The 26,377-nt window shown below is 36.7% G+C and overlaps 1 protein-coding gene across 1 annotated transcript in view; it reads left to right on the top strand.

Annotated features, from left to right (window-relative positions):
* Positions 1 to 26,377, top strand: part of DNER (delta/notch like EGF repeat containing) — a 125,996-nt gene that overhangs the window by 94,900 nt on the left and 4,719 nt on the right. Inside the window, exons 6-11 of the mRNA XM_087965095.1 lie at positions 1,732 to 1,885; positions 4,592 to 4,705; positions 9,624 to 9,848; positions 21,531 to 21,653; positions 23,174 to 23,287; positions 25,451 to 25,582. Of these exons, the coding sequence (XP_087821221.1) occupies positions 1,732 to 1,885; positions 4,592 to 4,705; positions 9,624 to 9,848; positions 21,531 to 21,653; positions 23,174 to 23,287; positions 25,451 to 25,582 (862 nt within the window). The remainder of the gene's footprint in view (positions 1 to 1,731; positions 1,886 to 4,591; positions 4,706 to 9,623; positions 9,849 to 21,530; positions 21,654 to 23,173; positions 23,288 to 25,450; positions 25,583 to 26,377) is intronic.

Genomic DNA, 26,377 nt, shown 5'->3' with positions numbered 1-26,377 from the left:
TGACCTTGATTATTCAGATAAATGAGTACATGTAGCTAAAAATGTAACTCTGTGATGAAAGAAAAATGGCAGTGGAATACTTAATAACAGCTAATGCTATCTAATAATCTTTGCATAATAACTTGTCAAAATCCCAGTGTTATTATCTATCTGCAATTCTGATTTTCTAGCACTGAGACATGTTTCATTGCCAATATTTTCTCAAGAATAAATTGTTCTTTTGATTTTAAAATGAATTGTTACTATATATTATTTTTCAGCATTGTCATCACCCTTTCCTTATTGGTAGTATTATAACTATAGAACTGTAAGCCAGAAGAATGTACTAATCTTTAATTTCTTCATTGCAGTTCTTTGATAGCTATGACACCTTAATTGATGCATTTCTATGCCATATAATAATAGTAGCAAAGAAACAGTAGAAAAATATAGTTTAGTCAGAAATAAGTCATTTTGGGTTTATTGAGGCTCACCCTTAGTTAGAGTAAGCTTTCAGCCGAAGCATATAAGACCAGAAGTCTATGGAGATTCTCAGTCATCCAGGTCATGGTTGCCCCAAAGATGCTTTTCAAGAGGCAACTAGACTTTCTGTTTTTTCTTTGAAGACATTTAGCTTCTCATCCAAGAAGCTTCTTCAGCTCTGACTGGATATTGGGGAATGGAAGGATTTATAGACTCCTTGCAGACAGCTGGTTTGCAAAGAATGCAAAGCACCAGCTGTCTGCAAGGAGTATAAATCCGTCCATTCCCCATCATCTAGTCAGAGCTGAAGAAGCTTCTTGGATGAGACATTTGGGGGGGATGGGGACATAATAAGAACAAGTAATTTTGCTATCAGATTTTCTGAGGTAATGGAGTCCATTCTGGTGGATTGTGTTATTTTGTTTTTATATCCATACATGTGTCTCAGCCCTGGGAAGCAGAAAAGGGCAACCATTTCTGAAATCTTGCCAAAAAAACCTTGCCAGAAACTTGTCCAGTGAGTTGCCAAGAGTCAACGTTGACTTGAAGGGACAAAAATAAATTAGAAAAATGAAATGATTTTGTAGTCGTAGAATTTGCTAGTATTTTTTAGCATATTTTCCAAATATGCTGTTTCCAAAGCTACTCCAGTAGAACTCTCCACATATGAAATCTATTTAATCAGAAAGCTTTGTGGATATATGTGTATGAAATTAGATAGATGAAAGGAAGGAAGGAAAGAAGGAAGGAAGGAAAGAAAGAAAGATTATAGATAGACAGACAGACAGGTGATATACCCTTTGCATGTATACATAAATTTAGCATATACATTCAAAGAGGTGTTCAAGCTGAAATGCAGATGTCTTCAGACATATACAGAGAAATAATGCATGTTGCTTTGTTAAAACTGTACTGGTTAACTATATAACATAACTTACTATATGCTACCTAAATGTTTATGCTATATCTACAATAATACTTGTGGTTGCAAATTCAGGGTTTTAAAAAATGTTCCAGTCAGAGCAGTGATAAAATTGTCTGACTCGCAAAGGGGTGCTTACTGTATATGTAAACAGCTGTCTTTTCTTGCAAAAATGTATGTCCTTTATTTCTTGTCCTCACCCTTTTCAGTCTTGTTCCTTAATCTTATTTGGTTGTTTGCCATAGTTATGCTTTGCTTTAAGAGTATTTTACATAATCAGGAACATGCTTTATAAAGAAGTTAGGAGATTTCATTGTAAAGTAGTATGGATTTTTTTTTTGTTCTAGGCAACATTTTTCTGTGACTGTGACAATGAATACCTGGGTGTTTTCTGTGAAGAATTTAATGCCTGTCAAAGCAACCCTTGTCAGAGTAATGGAACTTGCATGGATATGGCAGAAAAACATGTTGGAAAAAATTTCTCCTGTACTTGTCTTCCTGGTATGTTTTGAATCATGTATCATTTGTACAGTGCCTCCACTTTGCTTAGGAGAGCAGAGCATCTCTGGATACTGAAGGGATAAGGAAGCTAACAGAACGAGATATAAGTTTATATGAGGATCGTCAATACAAAAAAAGAGACGTGTGTGCGTGTGTGTGCATGTCCGTCCGTCCATCCGTCCGTCCGTCCATGTATACATATACATACATACAAATACATAAAATCCTGTCCTAGCTTCCCCACATTTTCAATCTAGTGGCCAACTCCATTTAAAAGTAATCTGGGAAACTGTTTTAACTTGTACATATGCACATGACACAAAGATGGCTGAAGGTCGGATTCTGAAAGACCTCCTGTATGGAAAATTAGTGCCTGGAAAGTGCCCCAGAGGGAGACCACAGCTGCGATTAAGGATATCTGCAAGAGGGACCTAAAGGCCATAGGAATGGATATCAACAGCTGGGAAACCTTGACCTCTGATTGTTCAGCTTTGAGGCTAAAGACACAGCATGGCCGTCTTCAATTCGAAGCGACACTCGTTTGGCAGGCTGAGGCAAAGAGGCAGTCCCGGAACCAGAGATATCCGGGGGCTGGACAGGAGACAGATTGTATCTGTCCTCAGTGTGGAAGGGATTGCCACTCTTGAATTGGCCTTTATAGCCACATTAGATGCTGTTTTAGGACCTCTTTTTAGAGCATGATACCATCGTCTCTTGAGACTGAAGGATGCCAATGATGATGCATATGACATATTTGAATATAGGTTAAATATATATGTGATGAACTGTATGGAACGGATCAAAAACAGATTGAATCTTGGCAAGTCAGTCTCAAAGGTGCCTTTTCAAGGGTTATTGTTTATGCAGAGACTCCCTGGCACAAGGGAGGCACTTTCACTGAAGAGTGCAAGTGATGGGTTCTATTGGATGGGTTCTCAATGCTGGATGGGACAAGCAGATGCTTTGAATAGCTGGAAGGGTGGTTTCAAGCAATAGATTCCAGCCTCTCTAGAGTGCTTTAACATATTTCAGTTCAAGTGCTGGAAAAACATGCAAGAGTGTTTGATGGAGCTGCACAAAACCTGGCCTGCAGGGCCAATAATATGGTTGTATAAGCTGTCATTGATGTGATGAATGAAATATTACACATTTTGGGGTGTATTATTCTATGTGTTGATTATGTTTATGTTTATTATGTGTTTAATGACAATTGTACATTGTTTGTTACTAATGGGGGGTTATAGTTAAATTATGTACAGCGTTGGAATTACTGGAAGCAGGAAATAACAGATACATTTCATATCACTGATGCACATTTTACTTAGGAGTTGCAGTTAATGTGACTTGCCTAGTTCCAGAAGCACAATTTCCTTACAAAGGTTTGGAAGTTTGTTACATCTGCATTAGCCTACATACCAGAATGAGATCAGCAGGCAATAAAATGGGGTCAGTGGTACTGCATAGATATTGTAAAACAGATGATCTATTCAGTTTATGTCTGTGTCAGTCTCTCCACTTCCTTTTTAAAGAAAGAGAAGGGGACTTCAGATTTTCCCCACATAGCAGAATTGAGTTATATAGCAAACTGTGACTTTCAGTAGTACTGAATTTCTGATAGTTCTGGCCAGTATAATTAGTTGGCAGGAATGATGAATTTTGAAGTCCATCTATATAGTGAGGTTCTCAATTTTATATCATTATATGAAAATAATTGAAGAGACTCCCATGTCTTTTCCACATAATACCCAATTCCTCTGGAAGTACTGGATTGCTTTTTTATATATTTGATGGATAAATTGGAATAGATTGGTCTACCAAAGTTAAAAATTATACAGTACAGTATTCTCTCCTTTGTTTACACAACATATTAATTTTTCAAAGCTGAATTCTTTTAAGTACTGTAAACAAGATGCTGCCTCTTAAAGTATACATTTCTTGTATGTAATATAAATATAACAGAAGTATTCTTATCAAGAAATAGAGAGAAATACACACACACACACACCAAGAGAACTTAATAATGCCTGAAATTATATTAGCTAGAAAGACTGTTTGATTAAAAAAAAAATCCTGCAATTAATTTTAAAGTAGAATTACTTGAGTAGCATGTACTGTCAAGGTCAAAGCAAGTGAAAAATCATATTCACTTAGCTAAAAGAAGTAACAGTTTGGCCAACACATTGTATAAGTCTTAAAAATGGAAAACTGCTCAGTCACTGGAAAAGAACTGTTAGCTGTACTGCAAACATTGTTATAAAGAAATTACATCTTTAATTGGAATGCTGATGGTACTAGGAATGCTAGGAGCCAGGCTGGGATTAGAAATCTGAGTTTAAAAGAAAACAAAGGCTATTCTAAGCAAGGTTTCCAAGCCTGGATCTTCTCACTTCCTGAAAAAGTAACCTCATTATATATTACAAGTATCACTTTTCATCCAGATTCAGTGTTGAAGCATATTGTGGATTGTTTTTGACAACTCACAATTGTGTTTGAGTAATGCATATAGTTCAAATATGCACCGTATATCATAGTTACCTATTATATTAGTCTTAATTTGAATTGAAGTGTGGTCAATTCTTTGTGATTACAATGAACTCTTTAATATAGGAACAATGTTTTGGATGCTATTATAATATGCCAATAACTCATCTATTAATTCAATGTATTTTCCTTTCCATATTTTTAAATTATTTTATTATGCTGAAGGATATACTGGGGAAATGTGTCAGTCAGAGATTGACTATTGCATTCAACAGCCTTGCAAGAATGGAGGGACCTGCTATTCGAGTAACAGTGGATTCAATTGCCAATGTCCAGAAGGTAAGCAGTAAGTTTCAGTAATACTTAAGAAGGTACATATTTTTAATAGAACATTTAAGGGTGTTGGTTCTCTCTTGCCAAGATAAGTCGACACGCTGTATGTGCATATGTGTGAATACAACCCAGAATCTTCCTATCCAATCATAAGGAATTCTTGCCATCTTGCAATTGCCCCAGTGCTTGGATCATTTGCAAAAATCTTTATGTCACCTTTTACACAGGCATTCCTTCTTCCTGCACAAAAAAGGGTACCCTCTATTACCAAGTGGGAGCATTGTGAGAATTATCACTTCATAGTTTCATCTGTAGAGAAAAACTGGTTAGGCAGTGGCAAACACAGCACAGCTCATTGTCATCATGCAGCTATGAGATCCTGGGAGCTAATTTGACATCTGATGAATAAAAATATCCCACCCTAAATTATACGTGGACATATATACATGTCTTTTATGTGTTGCTGTGTAAGCAGTTTTTAGATGGTGTGTTGCAATGAACAATGTGTGAGTGTTCTCTGTCTGAAAGAGAATGTGTGAGCATATCTATTAAAATTCTTCTGTTGGCTTTGTTTATAGAGTTAGCAATGTTTCAGATAATAACATTGTATATTGATTTTTGTTGTAGCTTGTGTCTGGTTTGAAATGCTTTTTATATAAATTGATTTACTATCAAGTATAGATATATCTACTAAATAACAATCTGGTATTAGGATTCTGTAGCCTGAGAATTCTGAAAGTTGAAGTTCAGCATATCTAATAAGGTCTACGGTAGTTGGGGAAAGCTGCTAAATGCTGATAATTAAAGTGTATTTGCAGTAGCATGCTGTAACACTAGTTTTCTACCTGTCTTTAGACTGAACTTCTATTCTATAATTAGTAAACCATTTACCAATTATGCTATAGCTTATGAACAGAGCAACCTCAGTAATTTAAACAGAGAATTTTAGGTATTTTTGACTCTTCCCAACAGATATATAAACAGTAACAATGAATAGTGAGACAGACACTAAAACTGAACCTAAATTAAATGTCTTTCTTAAAGTATCCTACAAAATCTCTGTCTAAAATGAGAAGAAGATGGATAGATTTTCATAATGAATGGGGGTTTTTATCCTAGATTTTATAGGCACCTTTGCTGTTGTCTGCAGCCTCATAATGGACTGCAATATTTACACATTGAACATATCTGTACTTAGCCAAAATTGAGGTAGATGACTGATATGTATGAATTTGTGCATTTTATTCATTTACATTGCTTGTATCCTGGCCATTTCCATGGATTCTAAGCAGCTTACAATGTAAACATATTTCAGGGGACCGCCAATACCTGCAGTATAATCATATATAAAAAGAGTAAATATACATCAACAGAAATTTTAGGGGGGTTAGAAACACCATTGACTAACATACAATAAACAAGAAAGGAAGACAACCTCCCTAAAACAAAGTTTCTTGCATGTACCATGTTTCTCCAACAATACGGCCTCCACCAATGGGAAGGCCCAGCATGATTTCTAGGCATGAGGTAAAATTAAGCCCCACCCCCAAAATTTAGGTCTATTTAAACCATGCGTTTCCCCGCCATTTCTCACATCGTTCGTTAGAACTACACGAGGTGAAGAGAAATGGGGGGAAAGGGTGGGGGGGGAGAAAACTTGCCTTTAGGAGTGCCCTGCAGGTAGCCTAGGCTAGAATACCCCGATCTACTACTGATAGAACATCAGCCGATAGAAGCTCCCCGAAGGCAGAGTCACCAGCTGCTTCGATCGACTGGTAGAAGAGGCCTCGGGGCAAGCACCCACGCACACTTCCCTCGCCACGAGGCCGCTTCTACTGGCTGATTGAAGTGGCTGGTGATTGCACTTGGGGAGCTTCCATCGCCCAAAAGACACTGCCTAATGGTGAGGGGACGCGGGCAGCCATGCCTCGCCCCGAAGCAGCTGGGGACTTTGCCTTTGGGGAGCTTTCGTCGGCCGATAGAAGCGGCCTTGCGGCGAGGGGAGTGTGCGTGTACACTCATCCCGAGGCCGCTTCTACCAGCTGATCGAAGTGGCTGGTGACTGCCCTTGGGGGAGCTTCCATCGCCCCAAAGACACTGTCTAATGGTGAGGGGACGCGGGCAGCCACGCCTCGCCCCGAAGCAGCTGGGGACTCTGCCTTCGGGGAGCTTTCGTCGGCCGATAGAAATGACCTCGTGGAGTCATATGGGTCAAACATAGTACTTTCCTTCTCCAATAGTATGAATTTTAGATTTTTTTTACTCTTTCATCCACTCTATCTTTCACTTTTACTTTCAGATCTAAGCTTGTTGTGCGTGGGCAGAGTGAGATTAAAAATACAGACACAGACAGTATGGCTGGGAAATTGGAAAGCCTAGGGTGCTAAGTTGCACATACTGTTATTTTTAAACTGCCATGAAATTTTCTTCTGTGGATGTTTTTGCTATGATATTTCCCTCATTGAGATTTGCTGTAACAGCAAACTGTGAAGAAGTTGGGCATTCTGTTCTATAATACAAATTTGAACCACCTTGAAAAAGTTAGCCTGTATCTATGTATGTATGTATGTATGTATGTATATGTATATACTGTATGTATGTATGTGTATGTATATCTATATCTATATCTCTATCATGCATATCTATATCTATATAATGCAGAAGCTTCCTGAATCTGTGAGAAATTGTGGCATTGGAAAAAAAGAACAATTTTCTATTTAGTTTAGATTGCTCAGTATGGATCTATCTCTGTGATTTGTCTGAAGGATAGTTTTATATATATATATATAGTAAGTATGTATTAGAGAGCGTCACAGGGATTTCCCACTTTTCAGAAGGATGAAGAGTACGGGTGAAGAACTTGAAATTTGTAAAGTCAAAAATCCCTTATACCTTCCAAATCCTGCTGTCCTGATGATAGCCTTGATAATAAGAGTTATCAATCTCTTAAGAAATGCAAGCCCTTTAATTTAAGGATTAGTTCCTAGCAGTGTGTTATCCACAGAAAGCAGCATGGTGACCTAGTGGTGAAGATGCTTATCTCACACTTGGAAGGTTAGGAGTTCAAACCTAGGTAGTGGCAAATATTTATCTCCTAAGAAAGAATATCTGCTGTGAACTATGCGTGTTGTCAGGAAACACATCTGGCCAATAAATGCTCAGCTCCATCCAGTCATCCAGACTCAACCCTGAATTAAAGGATTACAGGGTCATAAAAAGGGCATTTTTATTGTGTTATCCAGGAAAAAAAAGTAAGTTCTACTGAGCTTTTCATATTTTTCCCAATAGCTTAATTGGAACATAAAATTCATGACCAGAAACAATAATAAACAAGAGATAATAAAGGATTCTTAGAGCATGACAAATGTATATCATAAACCTAAGATCAATAGGTTACAAACCACTATTTTGAGCCAAAGTGGAAAGTAATTTTTTGAAGCAATTAAATTAGAGAAGAAGGATACTACAAATAGTGTAATAAATAATCCATAAAGATATGTTTCATATTAAGCAATTCCTGGTTACAAATTTCTGTAATTCCTGTTGAGTACTTTTTTCAACTGTACAATATATTGATGAGAATAGTTGTATTTCATTCAGCTTTCCTTTTTGATTTTTATAATTCTGTGTCATTTTCCAGTTGACTGAGACTGAGGCTTTGAAACTAACGTACATTTTAAAATTATTTTTCATCTAACATCCAACTGCTGGCTCAAACCATAATAAATATGGTTGAGACACTGTATGAGGCAATTAATAGGATTAAAAGGGAGTGAGAAGGAAGAAATCTATTTGGGGATATCACTGGGTTTGATTCTTTGGAAAACATCATTATGGTAGCAGACATATGCTGCTATAAAGAATAACTTGAGGATTTTTCTAGAATTTCTAATACTCTTATATAATTTTATATAGGGGCGGTGGGGATGTATTCTACTATGTGCATGTTATTCTTCATATCACTCCAGTCCTTTTGATCTCATATCGGGACTCATGTTCTGTTAATGTCTATTAATGGTTGTTGGTTAATCATCCACTTCTAAAATCCTCTGGTGTTTAACCAAACCTGGTCCAAAGATTTCCCAGAATTCCCTGCAGAAATTAAATATGTAAAGGATATTCCATTTAGATGATGTAGTGACTACGAATTTACAATCTGTTAGAGGAACTGAAAATTACAACTCTTTTTACTTTGCTATCCCTTATTCTATTTGGCCATCTCATCATTTCAAACAACTAGCATCTGTTTAAAACAAAAAAAATAATTCTTCATTTCCATTTCTACTATAACTTGTGTCTTAGCTTGTCCTTGATATGAAATGGTAAGGTTATTTTAGAATAGGCCTGTCAAACTGGCGGCCCGAGGGCCGGATATGTCACGCACAGGCCACGCCACCCCAGCTCCACAAAGGCAAAAAAGCCACGATACGTCATGATATGTCACGTGATGTGATCGAGTTTGACACCTGTGCTTTAGACTATTAAGAAACAGCGGAGTGGTATGAACTTAACTGATTGTTGCTTTCATGTATATATTTCTTATGACAACAGAATAATATAGTATGACATATTTCTAAAAAATCTTTCTTTAACAGAGGTACAAAATGTTTTGGGTTTTCAGCAATATAATATCAATTTACTGCCAAATATTAGTATCTCACTATGTATCAGTTTGCATTTTAAGATAATTTTATTCATAACATTCTGCTTAAGCTCACACACACCTATACTGTGAATCCTATTGACTCTTATCTAACACTAATTTAGCTTGAGCTGTTAGTTGCTCAGGTTCTTGTGCATAGGTGGCAAGAATAAACTGTTAGTGCTTTGAACTCAACTGCTATTCTTGGTTATTTGCTCCTGACAAATACTTGCTTAGAATTTGAAGAGAGCCTACAAATTAGGTCCATTTGTGTCTTTTTAGGATTCCTGGGACCAACTTGTACAGACAAAGTCGATTATTGTGCTTCATTTCCTTGCCAGAACAATGGGACCTGTTATACAGATCGAGTCTCCTATTCTTGCAGCTGCAGTCCAGGTTTTACAGGACCTACCTGTGCTCACCTGATTGACTTCTGTGCTCTGAATCCTTGTGCTCATGGCATTTGTCGCAGTGTTGGAACAAGTTATAAATGTCTCTGTATTCCAGGTATGTAAGTTCTTGTCATATTCTTTCATATCTTCTTTGCTAGAAATATCTAATTAAAAGTATTTTTATTTTCCTGTTTAATATATGTGTCCCGAAAAGCTGGTTTTTAAATATTAATTTAAATAACATTTATGCAGTCTATGTTTAATGAAAGAAATAGATTGAGCACTTGGACATGCAAATTACTCTCAGTATGGTATATCCTTTGTCTGAAAGATTTATTCATAATTGTAGGCAGGCAGGTATTTGTCAAAGGAGTTAAAAACACCTGAATCAAGTGATCATAGCTGTACATTAAATTATGTTCACAGAAAATTAAATCACATTTTAAATTGTCACTACCTTACATAAAATCCATGGACTTGTAGGTTTTATGAACAAGTAATTTAGCATGATAGACTGAGTTGGATCATTATACAGCTAGTTGAACCTCATTGAATTTTAATGCGAGCTAACTTTATTTAGTTTTTTATCTAATTTCTGATAACTTAGGCTGCCTTCAAACATGAAGTTTCTCTCATCTTGCAGCATTCTCTTTAGCATATACTCAGAATCCCACTTAATTTGTCTTATCTTTTTCAATTTCTCTTCTGTTGCCAGCCTCTGTGTTCAGTTTTCTAAAATGATTATTGGAAGTATGCCCATGAGCATTTCATACACTTAGACACGTCCCTTTAAAAACAGAATTAAATTTGAAATTCAGGAACATCAAAATGTTCATTGGCTTTGCTCAGAACTACAATCAGAAATTCTATAAAAATTGTGCTGAAATTGAGAGAAGGAGGAGTATATATCTGGACTCAAACAATTAATAGAATAAGTCATTTCTGGTTTATAAAAGAAATAGATTCATAACCCATTGCTTCAGCAGATTGGGAGAAAGAAGTTCTCAGCCGCCTCTTGGCTCTCCAACGCAGTTAAAGTAAGAGATTTCAAATGAATACTATCAGAGGCAATATCAGTCTTTAATCCAGCTTCTTTACAGAGACATAGAGCAGCAAAATGCGATGAGTTGGGAACACCCATGCCAAGTTAGCACTGGGAACTCTGCCTTCCAGCGCTACCTTTATTTAGTCAGTCCTTAGTCCATACATCTGGTGGTCCCGCCCCAGGGCAGCCCGCCCCCATGTCTGTCCTTTCCCCTCCCATCCAGTCACTGCAAATCTCATTAGCCATCTTCCTGTGTCCCGGGCCAAGGCATGCCGGCAGCTCCTGGCTGATTTAACTCCGCACCGGTCAATTTGAATCCGCACCCATCAAGCTGTGAATTGTGCCCATCAGCTGTTGCTTGCAGGATGCTTCAGTGCCGTTGGCTGTGTGTTGCTGGGGTCCCCCCTCTCTACGTCTCTCCATTAGCCTGCGGTAAGCTGCTTCCTCATCTCCCCCTTTGTAATGGCGAGCCCTGAACCGGACTCGACAGGCAGCTCCCCTCTACCAGGGGTCCACCTGAAAGACAGTAAACAGAGCAGTTAGATATGGCCCTAGTCAATTCAGAAATTCAGAAGCTTCCAAGAGGCCTGCTTTAATGAGCTGACTAATAAAACATAACTGGAGGGTTTCTATTTCAACTCTCAAGATTCTGCACTTCCACCCCTAGTTGTAACTATTAAACTCATTACATAAAGTCTGGGTGAGTTTTGCATCCTTGTAAGGCACTTGACACTGTATTTTACAATAAGAACTGTAATAACTTGATTCAAAAGGACATTTAAAGCAGATTAATGTGTAAAGGAATTACTAGCCCTACCAAGTAATTGTTTGGACATTATCTGCAAGCAAGCTGCCAATTGTTTCATGGTGCTCTTTCTCTTTCTCCGAATAGTGATGTGAACTAGAGGAATAGCTTAGGGCAAGATGTATGTTTGCAGAATGTGACATACTACACACTATGAAAATCCTTCTATTCCAGATGGGAAAAATGAGCAGATAATTAGAGGAAAGCATTTTAAACAATGTTTAAGTGTAGAATATTGTTGGATACTTGTTGCCAATAATGTATTTGCATCATTGTATGTTATCTACATTTTTGCTGAATTACTGACTTCCTATCATGTCACTCAGAGAAACCAAACAAAAGAGAAATTTAAAATAGGCTGATTATGTTCATAATAATCATCAGTGGGCTCATCTGGAAGAGCTTTGTATTGATCCTGTCCATTGTGCGACCTTTAATTGTTAAGTATTGTAATGAGCTGTAATGTAGGATTGTCTTTGGAAATAATCTGGACATTTCAGTTATTTCAAAATAAGCTGTTATAAGGGACCATAAATGGATACCATTTCTTACTTAGTATTAAAATATCCCTAATTATCTTTCAAGTTCAATTTAGGATATTGGTATTTACCTTACCCTTGCTTCTTAAAGGCAAGAATTTTCAAAATTGGGCATATTTTGTGTCCTTTTTTAAAAATTCATTTTTAAGTTTGTCCACATGGTTAAAAAGTCTTCAGTGAAAGATTGCCATTGAAATTTCAGAAGTGTCCTTACTTCAAATGTAAAAATGAGTTATATGAGGCCAATTCTTCCTGTTTTGTTCATTTACAGGGAAAAGTACTTACATACATTCTTACAAGCCCTTCAGACATTGAAGAACTGTGATACTTCATTGATGTTTTTCAAGGTTCTTAATGTGAAAAATATGTTCAGCGTTTTTCACGAGTTAAAGCCCTTTCCCCCCAATAGGGGATATTGAGAGTTACAGTTCAGCAATATCTGGAAGGACAAAAGGTTTTCGTATCTTGGTCCTAAGCACTAGGTAAGATCCAGCCAGACTACCATATTTTGATTTATAATTGTAGTTGACTAGGTACCACTGATCTTAAATTTAAAGAAATTAGACTTTAGAAATACAAGCAGTTCTAAAGACATAAACAACCTACATCAAAGAGCTTAGCCCTCTTTTATGAATCACACAGTAGAGCCTAATATCTTCCAATTCTGAAAAGATCCAGGAAAAGAGGGAGCAATTCTCTCCACAGATGGCCATCTACCACAGCAGCCAAGCCCTGTCATAGGGCCTAGTTGATATGTCATGAATTAAAATAATCATAAAAAGTTATTTGACTTTTTTACAGTTCTTCTCTGAATATATGGCTGTGCAGCATCTTCCAAGATGCTACTAGCTTTGAATTAAGATTACTTTGCCTTTCTATTGAAGTGGCATGTTAGTTATATTTACAATATAGGCATGAAAAAAGCCCTGTTTTGTGCATATCTGCTTGTGGACAGTGGCATTTTTGAAGGTATTTCTTATGGGACAAGAAAATACAATTATTCTTAGTTTCTTTAGCTACAATTATTCTTTGGATATGGAGGAATTAAAATTGGGAAAAATATTTAGATAGTATTTAACTATTTTTAGCCCACTTATCCATCTCTTCTCTCTTTAAAAGTCAACAAGTGCACAAGTATAATAAGCAATTAGATTACAGTGATGGAGAACTCACCAGCAAACACTCATATAAGATTCATACTGTATGAATGTTTTGAAAGATTAGTGGAGAAACTCCTGAGTTCCTGTACTTTCAAAGACTTTGGGGTAGTTTGAAAAACTTCTGATCTGTGAACAATCCTTCATGTATAACAGGTGTCAACAGTATCATAGCCTAAAGATAACTTTCAACTAGTGATATGAAGAACTATACTGTACCTATTCACTGTTACATACACAAATGGTTTGATTGTGAGCTGTATGAAGCAGCCACTATTTCTGTTGTTTGAAGCGAAAAGTAAATGGCATCTTAGAAATGGAATTCGATGAGAATATCTGACCTTTTTTTTCTAAAGCAAAAATCAAAAAATTAATTTTTAAAAAACTGTCATGCAGAGCTACAATGCCTACATTATTTTTCTGTACATTTAATAATGAGTATCTGCATAAGAACGCTGTCTTAGAATGGAGCACAAGTTACGTACTGTATCTAGATTCATGTTAATATTTTTTCTCCACAAATGCATACACCTGAATGATTCATTACACCTCTGATGGCATTTTAAAAACAGATTTTAATCAGCCCCTAAATATATCAGGATTGGGTAGTTCCCATTGTCTCCTTGAAGTTTTGCCTTTTCTGTAGTCTGTTTCACTACCAAGTTTATCAGTACCTGATATCATTAATTTTATAATCCCTTTTACACCCCTTTTATAATCCCATTTCAGTTCATTGTGCTAATCAAAAACTCTGCCCCTTAATTTTCCTTGAAGATGCACCTTTCCCTAATAACATGAAACTATATATTTTATTCCATGGCTTATAGAAGCTATGATTGCTCAAAGAAGTGTTTGGGGAATAGATTTTAGGGGAAAAGTAGGATGTCCTGGCCCGTCCATCATATGCGCCATGACTGATACTGTCATCATATTGGTGGAATATAAAACTTACAATATCTTTGATTTTATCTGTCACAGAAATGAAAGGATTGGGGTTAGATAATTTCATTATTACACATTTATGTAATTTGTAATATACATGTCTATGTCACACTTCTACAAATAGAAGGTCCTTCACAAAAGTTACTAAAAATGGGTATGTCTTTTGAGGGTTGTTTAAATCCCAGATTGCAAAGTGGTTGATATGAAAAAGCCAGTATGTGAATTGAAACAGATTTGTTACCTGCTGCATGGAAAATAAGATGTTAACTAGGTTTTAAGACCAATTTGGTCACTAATGTTGCCTGACAGATGGATTGCTTGACAGTGTTCGATTATGAAATACTTGCTAAAGGGAAGTTATGAAAAATGATTCAGAAGCATTTTGAAGATGTGAGACATACTGACAAATCTGTAATGGGTATAGAGGCAAAAGATTTACTGCATGTCATATAAAAGAATGCCTTGATAGGAAGAGGACAGCAGAATGTATGGAATTGTGTGGTTATGATGTAACTACTTGCATATTATTCACCCTGATTTTACTGAAGGATTTTCATATATATATTGTATATTGTATATATACAGACATACAGTGACAAGTTTGAAGAAGCTTCTAAAAACCATAAATAACCATACTGATGAATATTCAGTGATGAACCAGCAGTTTAGAATTTAAATATTGTGACTGGATGCTTTTTCTGGTCTTTCCCTCCACAACATATTTATTGCTGAATGAGCATGAAAGCTGGAATAAGATTTGCTTTTCAATGATTCTGGTGACTAAGCATAGCAGAATTTCTGTAACACCAGAGAGAAATGGAATAATTGCACTTATATTGATTGTAGTGTTATATGTGGAGTAGGTCCCATTGGATTAAATGAGAGTTATTTTTGAACAGACACAGCATGATGAGACCACACCAATAAACTGTGACATATACTACAATTCAATGGTTTCTTTAAAAGGGACAAAAGGGAGTGTTAAAATATTTATGTTTTTAATAATTTTGTTTATATATTTTACATATTTCTTCAATTTAAAAAGACTCTTAAATTGTGTATATAAGAACAACAATAATACCACCAAAGCAAAATCTTAACAGGATAAAACTAATTATCCCTAATTATCACAATCATCAAAACATTAAAGCATTGAACTGTGTTACAAAATCATAATTAATTAGTCTCCAAATGTCTTCCACAACTGTTTTAACTAATTTTCGGATGGAAATGAAAATTGGAAAATATATTTGCATTACAGAGAAGGCTGTTTCAAAGGGGAGACGAGTAGATCATCCTATTCATATCTTTTTTATTGCACTTTGTGGCATTTGAGAATCCTCATTAGGTATTCTCTGTTCACTTTGATGGAATGGGCAGAATTTAATTGGTAAAGTTAGATACCCAGGCCTGAGCCATATTGTTGCCGCAATATTATATAGCAGTAGTGGCAATAATGAAAGTACCCTGTATAGTAAAAACAAAACTGTTGGACTTAGTACCAGTAGAAGTTTCTGGGTGGACATCCCTTGTAAATTGATCCAGGTGAGAGATGAGTTACCATCTTTAGCATATCTTCATAATGTGTTCCAGTCAAGCTGGGCAAGGTCCTTCTGCCCATAGCCTCCATTAACATTTCTGAAAGGAGCCATGAGTCCACCAGGGGCTGCCAAATTGCAACATGTTCTCCAGTTCACCTTTCTCAATTTAGAGTTTAAGATGTGTGAACCAGCTACATGGATCTTAGTGAAGATTAGCACTCCTTCCTCATCTAATTGCCAATAGGTCTCTGTATTGCACACCAGATCAGCTTGTCCACAGTTTTGTGGTGGATGGTGCTAGATTTATTGAAAATGTATTTGGATGCTAGAGTTAGAGTTTATGTTTTCAAATTTTCTACCCTTGGAATGTCTATCTTTTGCCACATCTCTCTCTGTCTACCACTAATATTATCTTACCCCTTTCCCAGGAAATAAAACATGGATGTTTTGTAATGCAAAGTGAATTCCACTTCCACAGGGCAGTTATTGCAAACCTCCAATCCACTTCTTCTAACTTCTTCAATAGCTTGTTAGGATTCCTGCTTCCTTGCAGTTCTCAGCCCCAAATCTCTTTCTTTCTTATTTCTGTCTGGGACAACTTCATTCTATGTTCTCCCAACAAGCTACAGCCTCTTCAGACCTTGCGTGCCTTCTCAGGTACAGCTCTTCATTCTGTCAACTCTCTATCCCGAGCTGAGCTTTCTTCACCAATTGCCTTGTTAGTTCTTTCAACATTACAATGGTTTACTTTAATAGACACTCAAATAATTATAGCGCCACTTAGGAAAATAAGAATACCCACTTGCTACACTTCTAGAATAGAAGATAGAATGTCAAATAATAATAGGGCTGAAAGGAATCTCAGAGGTCTTCTAATCCAAGCCCTTGCTCAAAGCAGAAGGCCTTATACCACCCTGCTCAAATGACTGTCCAGTCTATTTTTGAAAACCTGCAGGAATGGAACACCCACAACTCTACAAGGCAAGCTATTCCAATGATTAATTGTTCTCCCTGTCAGAAAACTTCTCCTTACTTCTAGGTTGGATTTCTCTTTAACGAGCTTCCACCCATTACTTCTTGTCCATTTGTCCTTTGGAATATAAGTCAATCTCCTCTTCTCTGTGACCACCCTCAAGTACTGGAAGACAATTATCATTTTCCCCTAATCCTTCTCTTCAAACAGCTAGACTGGTTAAACAAACATACCTTAACCCCTCTGTTGCCATCTTGTTATTAACAAAGTTGGTAACAATATGGCGACAATGTTTATTGTGTATCAAATAAACAAAAGAACAGCAAAATGTGAATGAGCTGATAGTTCTAGCCATGCAATCAGTAAAAGTCATGCTGGTTAAGGGAAGGCATATTCTGTGAACAGCCTGTACTTTCATTTCTTCAGGGTCTCTAACCTCTTTTCTATAAAACTGTGCTTGAAGGTGAGGAGGAATTTTGGGCCCTCTCTGTCACGTGTGCAAATACTGTACTTCTTATCTTCTATTTTTCCTCCCAAAGGCAAAATTGTACTGTTGTAATTGAGAGCAGTATATGCAAACATTACTCTGCAAAGGAAAGGGTTAGGACAGCTCTGAGTTTTTAAAAATCTCTTACAAACATTTCTCTACTTAACCCAGTTGGAAAGGTTTTTGTTTTTTTTTAAAAAAAGCACCAGTAATTTAAAGTTTTATGGAGGACAAATGTCCCTTGCATTTCATCTGCGGTGGCATTTCATATTGGTTTTGCAATTGAGTTCAAAAGATCAGGATTCAGTTTCTCTGTAGCAGAGGAATACATTTTTGTGACCTCCTTTTTTGAAAAAACTGTAATAGGGTGAAGACGCCCTCTAGCGGAGAGAAAAAGGCATTTCTGTATCGATGTAACCTGATCAGTGTCCAATTGCCCTATAAAGCTTACCTGCTTGTATTCAAAATTAATATTTGTTAAATATGTAGCCGTTTTCCAAGAGTAAAATATCTTGATCCAATCAAAATAATTCAGATAGATATGATATGAACTACATTAAGAATATTTTGTAGTGTTTAATCCATAAATAGGAAATCAAGATAGAATTACAGAGTTATTGTCTGGTTTCTATTCTCTAGATGGAATTGCATAGTTTCTACTAAAGGGCCCAGTGTGTAGCTATGTATATATTCTATGTAAGGTAGAAAGTGCATTCTGCTCCAATGACCACCATATTACCGGATTCATACTGTGTCTGTACTATACAAATAAATGTTTGGAAGTTTGCTGATTTTTTAAGACAAGGAGCTCCATTTACTTTTCTTCCCAAGATTTCTCTTGCTCTTCAGAATTTCACTGAAGTCAGTAGGATGATCATGAAAAGTATACATTATTCTGTTCTGCAATGCATATTCATAGTCCAACATTCTACTCATAGATTGAGACTTCAAGTGGCTTTTTAAAAAAAAAAAAAAAGCTGCTATTTATTTATTTTTGTTCACATTAGATGTTAGTGGTAGAGAATAAAAAGTAAAAATATTTTATATCTGTTGTCCTATATCAGTAACAGAACAGTCTAATTAATATTAATACAGGAAGTTTTTATCTCAGTTCTGTGTTAAGAGAAGAGTACAGAATAAAATAAAATATAATAGACTGCTCAAAAAAAATAAAGGGAACACTTAAACAACACAATGTAACTCCAAGTCAATCACACTTCTGTGAAATCAAACTGTCCACTTAGGTAGCAACACTGATTGACAATCAATTTCACATGCTGTTGTGCAAATGGAATAGACAACAGGTAGAAAGCATAAGCAGTTAGCAAGACATCCCCAATAAAGGAGTGGTTCTGCAGGTGGTGACCACAGACCACTTCTCAGTTCCTATGCTTTCTGGCTGATGGTTTGGTCACTTTTGAATGCTGGCGGTGCCTTCACTCTAGTGGTAGCATGAGACGGAGTCTACAACCCACACAAGTGGCTCAGGTAGTGCAGCTCATCCAGGATGGCACATCAATGCGAGCTGTGGCAAGAAAGTTTGTTGTGTTTGTCAGCGTAGTGTCCAGAGCACGGAGGTGCTACCAGGAGACAGGCCAGTACATCAGGAGACATGGAGGAGGCCGTAGGAGGGCAACAATCCAGCATCAGGACCACTACCTCCGCCTTTGTGCAAGGAGGGACAGGAGGAGCACTGCCAGAGCCCTGCAAAATGACCTACAGTGGGCCACAAATGTGCCTGTGGCTGCTCAAACGGTCAGAAATAGGCTCCATGAGGGTGGTATGAGGGCCCAATGTCCACAGGTAGGGGTTGTGCTTACAGCCCAACACCGTGCAGGACGTTTGGCATTTGCCAGAGAACACCAAGATTGGCAAATTCACCACTGACGCCCTGTGCTCTTCACAGATGAAAGCAGGTTCACACTGAGCACATGTAACAGACGTGACAGGGTCTGGAGACGCTGTGGAGAATGTTCTGCTGCCTGCAACATCCTCCAGCATGACTGGTTTGGCAGTGGGTCAGTAATGGTGTGGGGTGGCATTTCTTTAGGGGGCCGCACAGCCCTCCATGTGCTCGCCAGAGGTAGCCTGACTGCCATTAGGTACCGAGATGAGATCCTCAGACCCCTTGTGAGACCATGTGCTTGTGCGGTTGGCCCTGGGTTCCTCCTAATGCACAATGCTGGACCTCATGTGGCTGGAGTGTGTCAGCAGTTCCTGCAAGACAAAGGCATTGATGCTATGGACTGGCCCGCCCGTTCCCCAGACCTGAATCCAATTGAGCACATCTGGGACATCATGTCTCTCTCCATCCACCAACGCCACGTTGCACCATACTCTGTCCAGGAGTTGGGGGATGCTTTAGTCCAGATGTGGGAGGAGATCCCTCAGGAGACCATCCGCCACCTCATCAGGAGCATGCCCAGGTGTTGTAGGGAGGTCATACAGGCACGTGGAGGCCACACACACTACTGAGCCTCATTTTGACTTGTTTTAAGGACATTACATCAAAGTTGGATCAGCCTGTAGTGTTTTTTTCTACTTTAATTTTGAGTGTAACTCCAAATCCAAACCTCCATGGGTTGCTAAATTTGATTTCCATTGATAATTTTTGTGTGATTTTGTTGTCAGCACATTCAACTATGTAATGAACAAAGTATTTAATAAGAATATTTCATTCATTCAGATCTAGGATGTCTTATTTTTGTGTTCCCTTAATTTTTTTGACAAGTGTATATTCTCCTTCTTGTTCACTTTATCATATTGGTACCCAGAGAATCTACTTTTATTGTAGGAGTTACTAATTTCTCCCCCAACTTCTCTAGGGAGTATTCTAATATAAAGAAAATGCTTTGAGGAGTAGAATTTGTAGGATTCTGTGTCTGTGTTTATGTATAATTGGGAGAGTGGAATGGTTTGGGGATCCCTATGTATATATGTGTACAATTGCGTTGGGGCGGTCATTTTAATTCACTCCATTTTTTACTGAAGAAAAATAAATAACACCACTGTATTTATTGATAGTGGTGGTTTCACATTTTAGTTGCAAAATATCTTGCATGAATGATATGTGTGAAAAATGAAAGTTCTATTCACTTAAATATACACAGTGACCTGGAGCTGAAATGTAATATCCAATAAGTGCAATGACAGCCACAATTCATCTGGGATGACAGCTGCTCAAATAGAGCTAGCAAGGAAATCCTGAACTAAACTGATAAAGGTATAATTGTGCTACTATAAGGGTTAGTTAGTGTTGCTCCCATATATGTGGAAACACTATTAGGTCAGTGTTGATAGGAATAAAATCGTACTTTATGAATGGTTATTATGCTAAGCAATTATTACCTTCCCTATGTTACTCTGGATAAATTATACTTATCTCACAAACCACAACTGAGTTCACATGGCATATAGTAATGCTTTGGGTGATATGTAAACATAGCCAATATGTGGTGGAAAATTTAAAAAAATAGTATTAAAAAATAATGTGACCTACTTCAGACATCATGCTAGTGAAGCTTCTTTAGCTATGATTTTTTTGAATAAATCATAATTGGCTGGGTTCACACAATGCTTGCCACAAAACATGTATCATTAATTATAGTGCCTAGCTATCAGAAAGTGTGTTAACCCATAAGCAGACGAACCACATTGTGGCTTAATGTGATATATGAACTCAGACTGTGAATGTGCAATCAGCATAGTTTATTGAACAACTGTGCACCTTGTATGCTAACTGAATTTTGGTCAAACACATTAGTAACACTTTCTAAACTGTGAAATAGCTTTCTTGCTTTTTCTAGTGACCATCGACCTGTTGTGCAATGGTAGAATTGTAACTGTACATTCATGGTTTCCTGTCTTTATCTGCCTCAAGGATGAGAAAACTTGATTATGAATCTTTATGTACATCTAAACATTCTCCATTGAATTATATGGTGGTGTGTGAGCTATTTCAAGATAAAATGATCTCACTATCTTTTCTACATACTTCACATTATGCCAATTGCAATGGAGGAATGATTTCTGCAAAAATATTATTGCACTGGAAACTGAATAGTTTCTGATTTCTAATAAAGCTTGTGAAGTTCTTCTATAAGAGATAAATGTATTTGTAGTTATTTAACATATAAAATAGACAAGAAGGTCTATTTAAGATCCCATTTTTTTCATTCAGAAGTATTTTAAAGCTATATCTGGGCATTTTTATAAATAGCGATTTTATCCCATTTAGGAGAAGAAGTCTACATTTTCTGACAAAGGTGTTTGCAGCATATATTCTTTTTTATTTCTGTTGTGCCTTAGGTTACCATGGTCTTTACTGTGAAGAGGAATATAATGAGTGTCTTTCAGCCCCTTGTCAGAATGGAGCTACCTGCCGAGACCTTGTCAATAGCTATGACTGTACATGTCTTCCTGAGTATGAAGGTGAGCAATACTATATTTTAATATAAATTGATTTATAGATGACTGTAAATCCACCTAATAAATGTATGTGCATAATTTAAAGTTCACAATTTGCCAGATAAATTTTTTTGTGGACATTTCAGACTCTAGTGCTAAACAGCTTTGGATGCAACAGCATTTTCCCCTTAGACTATTATATTACGTGGCCTAAATTAAAAATGGTAAATTGATAATTGCCTTGACTCTGGAACACAATTAATGAAATTTTCTGTTTAGGACAAAGATTGGTCTCTGACCTAAAAAGAAAATGATTTGAAATGGAAAGTAGCAATTGAATATGCAAATAGAAGCAGTTTGTCATTCAGAGAGGAGTATTATGGTTTTTAAAAAGCGTACACATCTAATGAGCAGTTTGTGTGCATATGTTATGTTTGCCACAAAAAAGAAAGAAAGAAACGAAGAGTTTTGAATGCTGATCAAAAAGAGGAAGGAAATACCTCTTGTTGAATTGCTGGTTGTGATTCCAGAGATAGCAAAGTAAATTGGTCAGTTGTGGGCTGTCAAAACCATAAACCTGCACCCTTCTTTTGAAAGTGTAGACCAGGGGTCCCCAACCACCGGTCCGCGGACCGGTACCGGTCCGTGGAACAAGTCCTACCGGGCCGCTGGTTTGCTGGCGCCGCCATCTTTTTTTTGATGAAAAAGTGCTTCCGGTGAGCTTTTCCGGGTAGAAAGCTCACCGGAAGCACTTTTTCATCAAAAGATGCGGCGCAGCGTGAGCTTTTCTGGGTGAAAGCCATTTCTACCCAGAAAAGCTCACTGGAAGCGCTGAGCCGCCATCTTTTTGATGAAAAAGTGCTTCCGGTGAGGTCACCGGAAGCACTTTTTCATCAAAAAAAGAGGTCACCGGAAGCACTTTTTCATCAAAAAAAGATGGCGGCGCCCAGCTGATGCCGGTACCGGGCCGCGCCATAAAAAAGGTTGGGGATACCGGGCCGCGGCATAAGAAAGGTTGGGGATCACTGGTGTAGACCACTACTATTCCCCCTCCTGTCCTTGAAAATGTTCAGTATATACCCAGCAGCTGGACCTAAAAGTTTGAGAAATCACCCACTTCAGGTTTACTCTTCAATATCATCTTCAAGAGAGTATGCTAAATGTTAAATATAATATCACTGGAGCATGATCAGAAATAATGATTGAGTGTATATTAGAATCACAAAAACACAGAAAAAGACCTAGTGGTCCACCAAATCTGCCCGGTGTTTTTTGTTTTCTTTAAATGTATTTATGTATTTATTGTTTTTAATTATTTTAATTTTTAATTCTATAACATAATATTCTAGTGAAGAAGAAACCAAACAATAACCTAGAACAAACTTTATGATCATGTAAAAAGCAATATATTCTCTATCAGTCAGATGTTGATACACTATATTTATGCATTCTGATGCAATTTACTTTTAATATTGTATGCTACTCAGAGTTGGAAAGCCTTGCAAATTTTATAACTAAATATTTTTTTCATGTATTATTCTCAGGAAGACACTGTGAATTATATAAAGATCCTTGTGTAAACATCAGCTGTCAGAATGGTGGGACTTGTGACAGTGAAGGGCTAAATGCTACCTGTATCTGTGCACCTGGATTTACAGGTACGTATTTGGAAATTGCACAATATGCAGAGATATTTATAAAAATGCAGAAGTAGAATAGAATACTTTTTGGGCCAAGTGTGATTAGATACACAAGGAATTTGTTTCTAGTGCATAAGCTGTCAATGTACATACAACAATAGTGATAAACAAGGAAGTTATAATTGTAAGAAGATAAGGGGATAGGTAATAGGGAAGATGAGCATAATTATGGTAATACCTCTTGTTTAGATAGTTTGGGTGTTTAGTAGAGTGTTGGCATGGGGCAAAAAGCTGTCCTTGTGTCTAGTTGTTCTGACATGTGGTGCCCTATAGCGTCTTTTTGAGGATTGAAGTTGAAACAATTTATGTCCAGGATGTGAGGGATCTGTAGATATTTTCACAGCTTTCTTTCTGGATTGTGCAGTATACAGGTCCTCAATGGAAGGCAGATTGGTAGCAATTGTTTTTTCTGAAGTTCTAATTATCTGTTGAAGTCTGTGTTTGTCTTGATTGGTTGCAGTGCCAAAACAGACAGTTATAGAGGTGTAGATGACAGACTCAATAATTCCTCTGTAGAACTGTATCAGCAGCTCCTTGGGAAGTCTGAGCTCTGAGTTGGCACAGGAAGAACGCTATTCGTTGTGCTTTTTTGATGACGTATTTGATGTTAGGTGTCCATTTTAAGTCTTGAGATATAATAGAACCTAGAAACTTGAAGGTCTCTACTATTGCTACTGTGTGGTCTAGTATTGTGAGTGGTGGTACTGTAGGAGGGCTTCTCCTAAAATCTACTATCATTTCTACAGTTTTAACTGTGTTCAGTTAAATGTAAAACGTATTAACGTGCACCTGCACTACTTATTCCAACAAATTAGTGGGCATTTTAGATAACAGTACCTTATTCTGAACTAAAAGAAACATAGCAATAACAATATTCGTGATGTTTTGATTCATATAGTAAAAAGTATATGAAAGTGAGAAGATCTTCCATAAAGGGAAATCAATTAAGATTGCCATTTACAACTGTATCCTTTTTATTTATGGTGTTTCTTTAATCTCTTTTTTAATTAATTGACATATTTACTGCTTCAAGACAAACTTTTCACAATTCTTTGTTGATTCAGATTTGGGTAGGGTTTGTTTGTTTGTTTTTGTATATGGGGCAAGGACAATACTTCAGGACATTTTTTGAAGTACAAGTGGTCATTTGTTTAGTGACTGTCCAAAATTACAATGCCATTGAAGAAAGTGACTTACAATTAGTCCTCACATTTATACTGTTGTGGCATTCTTCATGGTCACATGATCAAATGTTGGCAACCAGTATATATTTACAATGGTTGCAATGTTCTAGGATCTTTTGATCACATTTGCGACCTTCCCAGAGGGTTTCTGACAAACAAAGTTAATGGGGGAAGCTGTATTCATTTAAGGAGCTCACAATTGACTAAACAACTGCTGAATAACCCAAAAAGCTCATAAAATTGGGTGCAACTTAACCTCCTTGCTTAACATTGGAAATTCTGGTCCCAATTGTGGTCATAAGTTGAGGACTACCTGTATCAAAAAGATAAGGAATCCTACCACAGATTTCTGCTCTCATATCTGTTTTGGTCCTTTAAAGCAGCCTCCTTGAAACTAGGGTTCTACAGAGAAAATTATTAAACCTAACTAATCTAGTGACTAGAGGTATGGGAAATGCAACCAATACAACTGAAAGCACCAATTTGGGAACAATGGCTTCAGAAATTTATTTCTTAAAATAAATCTTCCTACTTCATAATTCTTTAGAGAAAATTCTGTTGAAACAGACATTTTGAAAAGAAGCTTTGTTCTGATTACAGTACAGTAATCTTATTTCATTCAAGCTTTTTTCTAGAAGTTTGATTGCTTTGCTATGCAGATTTTTGGCTATATTGTCCTTAGTCTTGTTTTAATCTCCTATGCAACCCTGGGGATATCTTGGGCTGTTGTTTTAGAAGCATATAATATGAAGTGAAAGTGATAGCTGACAAAAAGAATAATACAGGTGAATTGCTTCTAACAAGGAATATTTTACTTTTTAGTCACAGATACGAATATAGAAATAGATTTACAAATCGAAATAATATAGAAAGAGATCATCATGTACATCATGTTCTACTGTTGCAATAGAAAACTCTCTTTCTTACCTGTTTTAAGGTGAAGAATGTGACATCAACATAAATGACTGTGAGAGTAACCCTTGTCGCCATGGAGGACTATGCGTGGACCAACCGAATGGATATAATTGCCATTGTCCACGTGGATGGGTTGGTGCAAACTGTGAAATACGTGAGTGTATTTGTTACTACTCATAGTACATTGAACCACAGAAATATTGTTTTTATGCAACATATTTATTTTAGTATTTAATCAAATAGAATTAACAGGAGTTTGTAATGTCATCATAAGACACTCTACACAGTATGTCTTCCATAATATTATAACTAGTTCTTTACAGACTTGATGTCTGAATGTAGTTGAAATTCCTGAAGACTTGGGAAAGGATTTCCTACAAAATTATAGTCCCAGACATTAATGCAAATTTTTTAAAAGCGGTAGTAAATAGCAAATACTTCTGAGAAAGCATGCATGGATCATTACAATGTTGGAATACTCTGTCTAATCTAATCTATGTTAAGCTTTCAGGAACCACTGTTAGAAATATCTTGGGAATGCATATTTTATTTTCTGCCCAGATTTTTAATAGCTGTGATTGGGTATATATTCCATGCATTTGGAAAAAACTGTAAAGTGATACTCTTTTACAGTTGTCTTGCTTTTTAATTTTATTTATTTCAGGATATTATAAATGGGAGATATAGTGTTGGTATATAAACTATAGGTAGTTTGCAAGTGATTTCAACTTAAACCACTTCATTAATTAACCAATTAAAGCAAAATTGTCCTGTAAATTGCATAGACATTTTGATATAGGTTGAAAAGCACTCCTTCTGAAGTTTAAAAGTACCACATAACTTTTATGAGATGATATTAAACTAAAAAACCAGAATTTTTTCCAATTTTTTGCTTATGATTTATAATAAAGAAGCTAGTCCATATGTAATTTTCATTACACAATTATGG

This window comes from Notechis scutatus, chromosome 4 (assembly GCF_049901735.1).
Source record: "Notechis scutatus isolate UNSWTSFEM ecotype Mainland chromosome 4, rNotScu1.2, whole genome shotgun sequence".
NCBI classification, from domain to species: domain Eukaryota; kingdom Metazoa; phylum Chordata; class Lepidosauria; order Squamata; family Elapidae; genus Notechis; species Notechis scutatus.
Note: the sequence above shows the minus strand (reverse complement) of the source record. Positions and strands in the feature narration are given on the sequence as shown.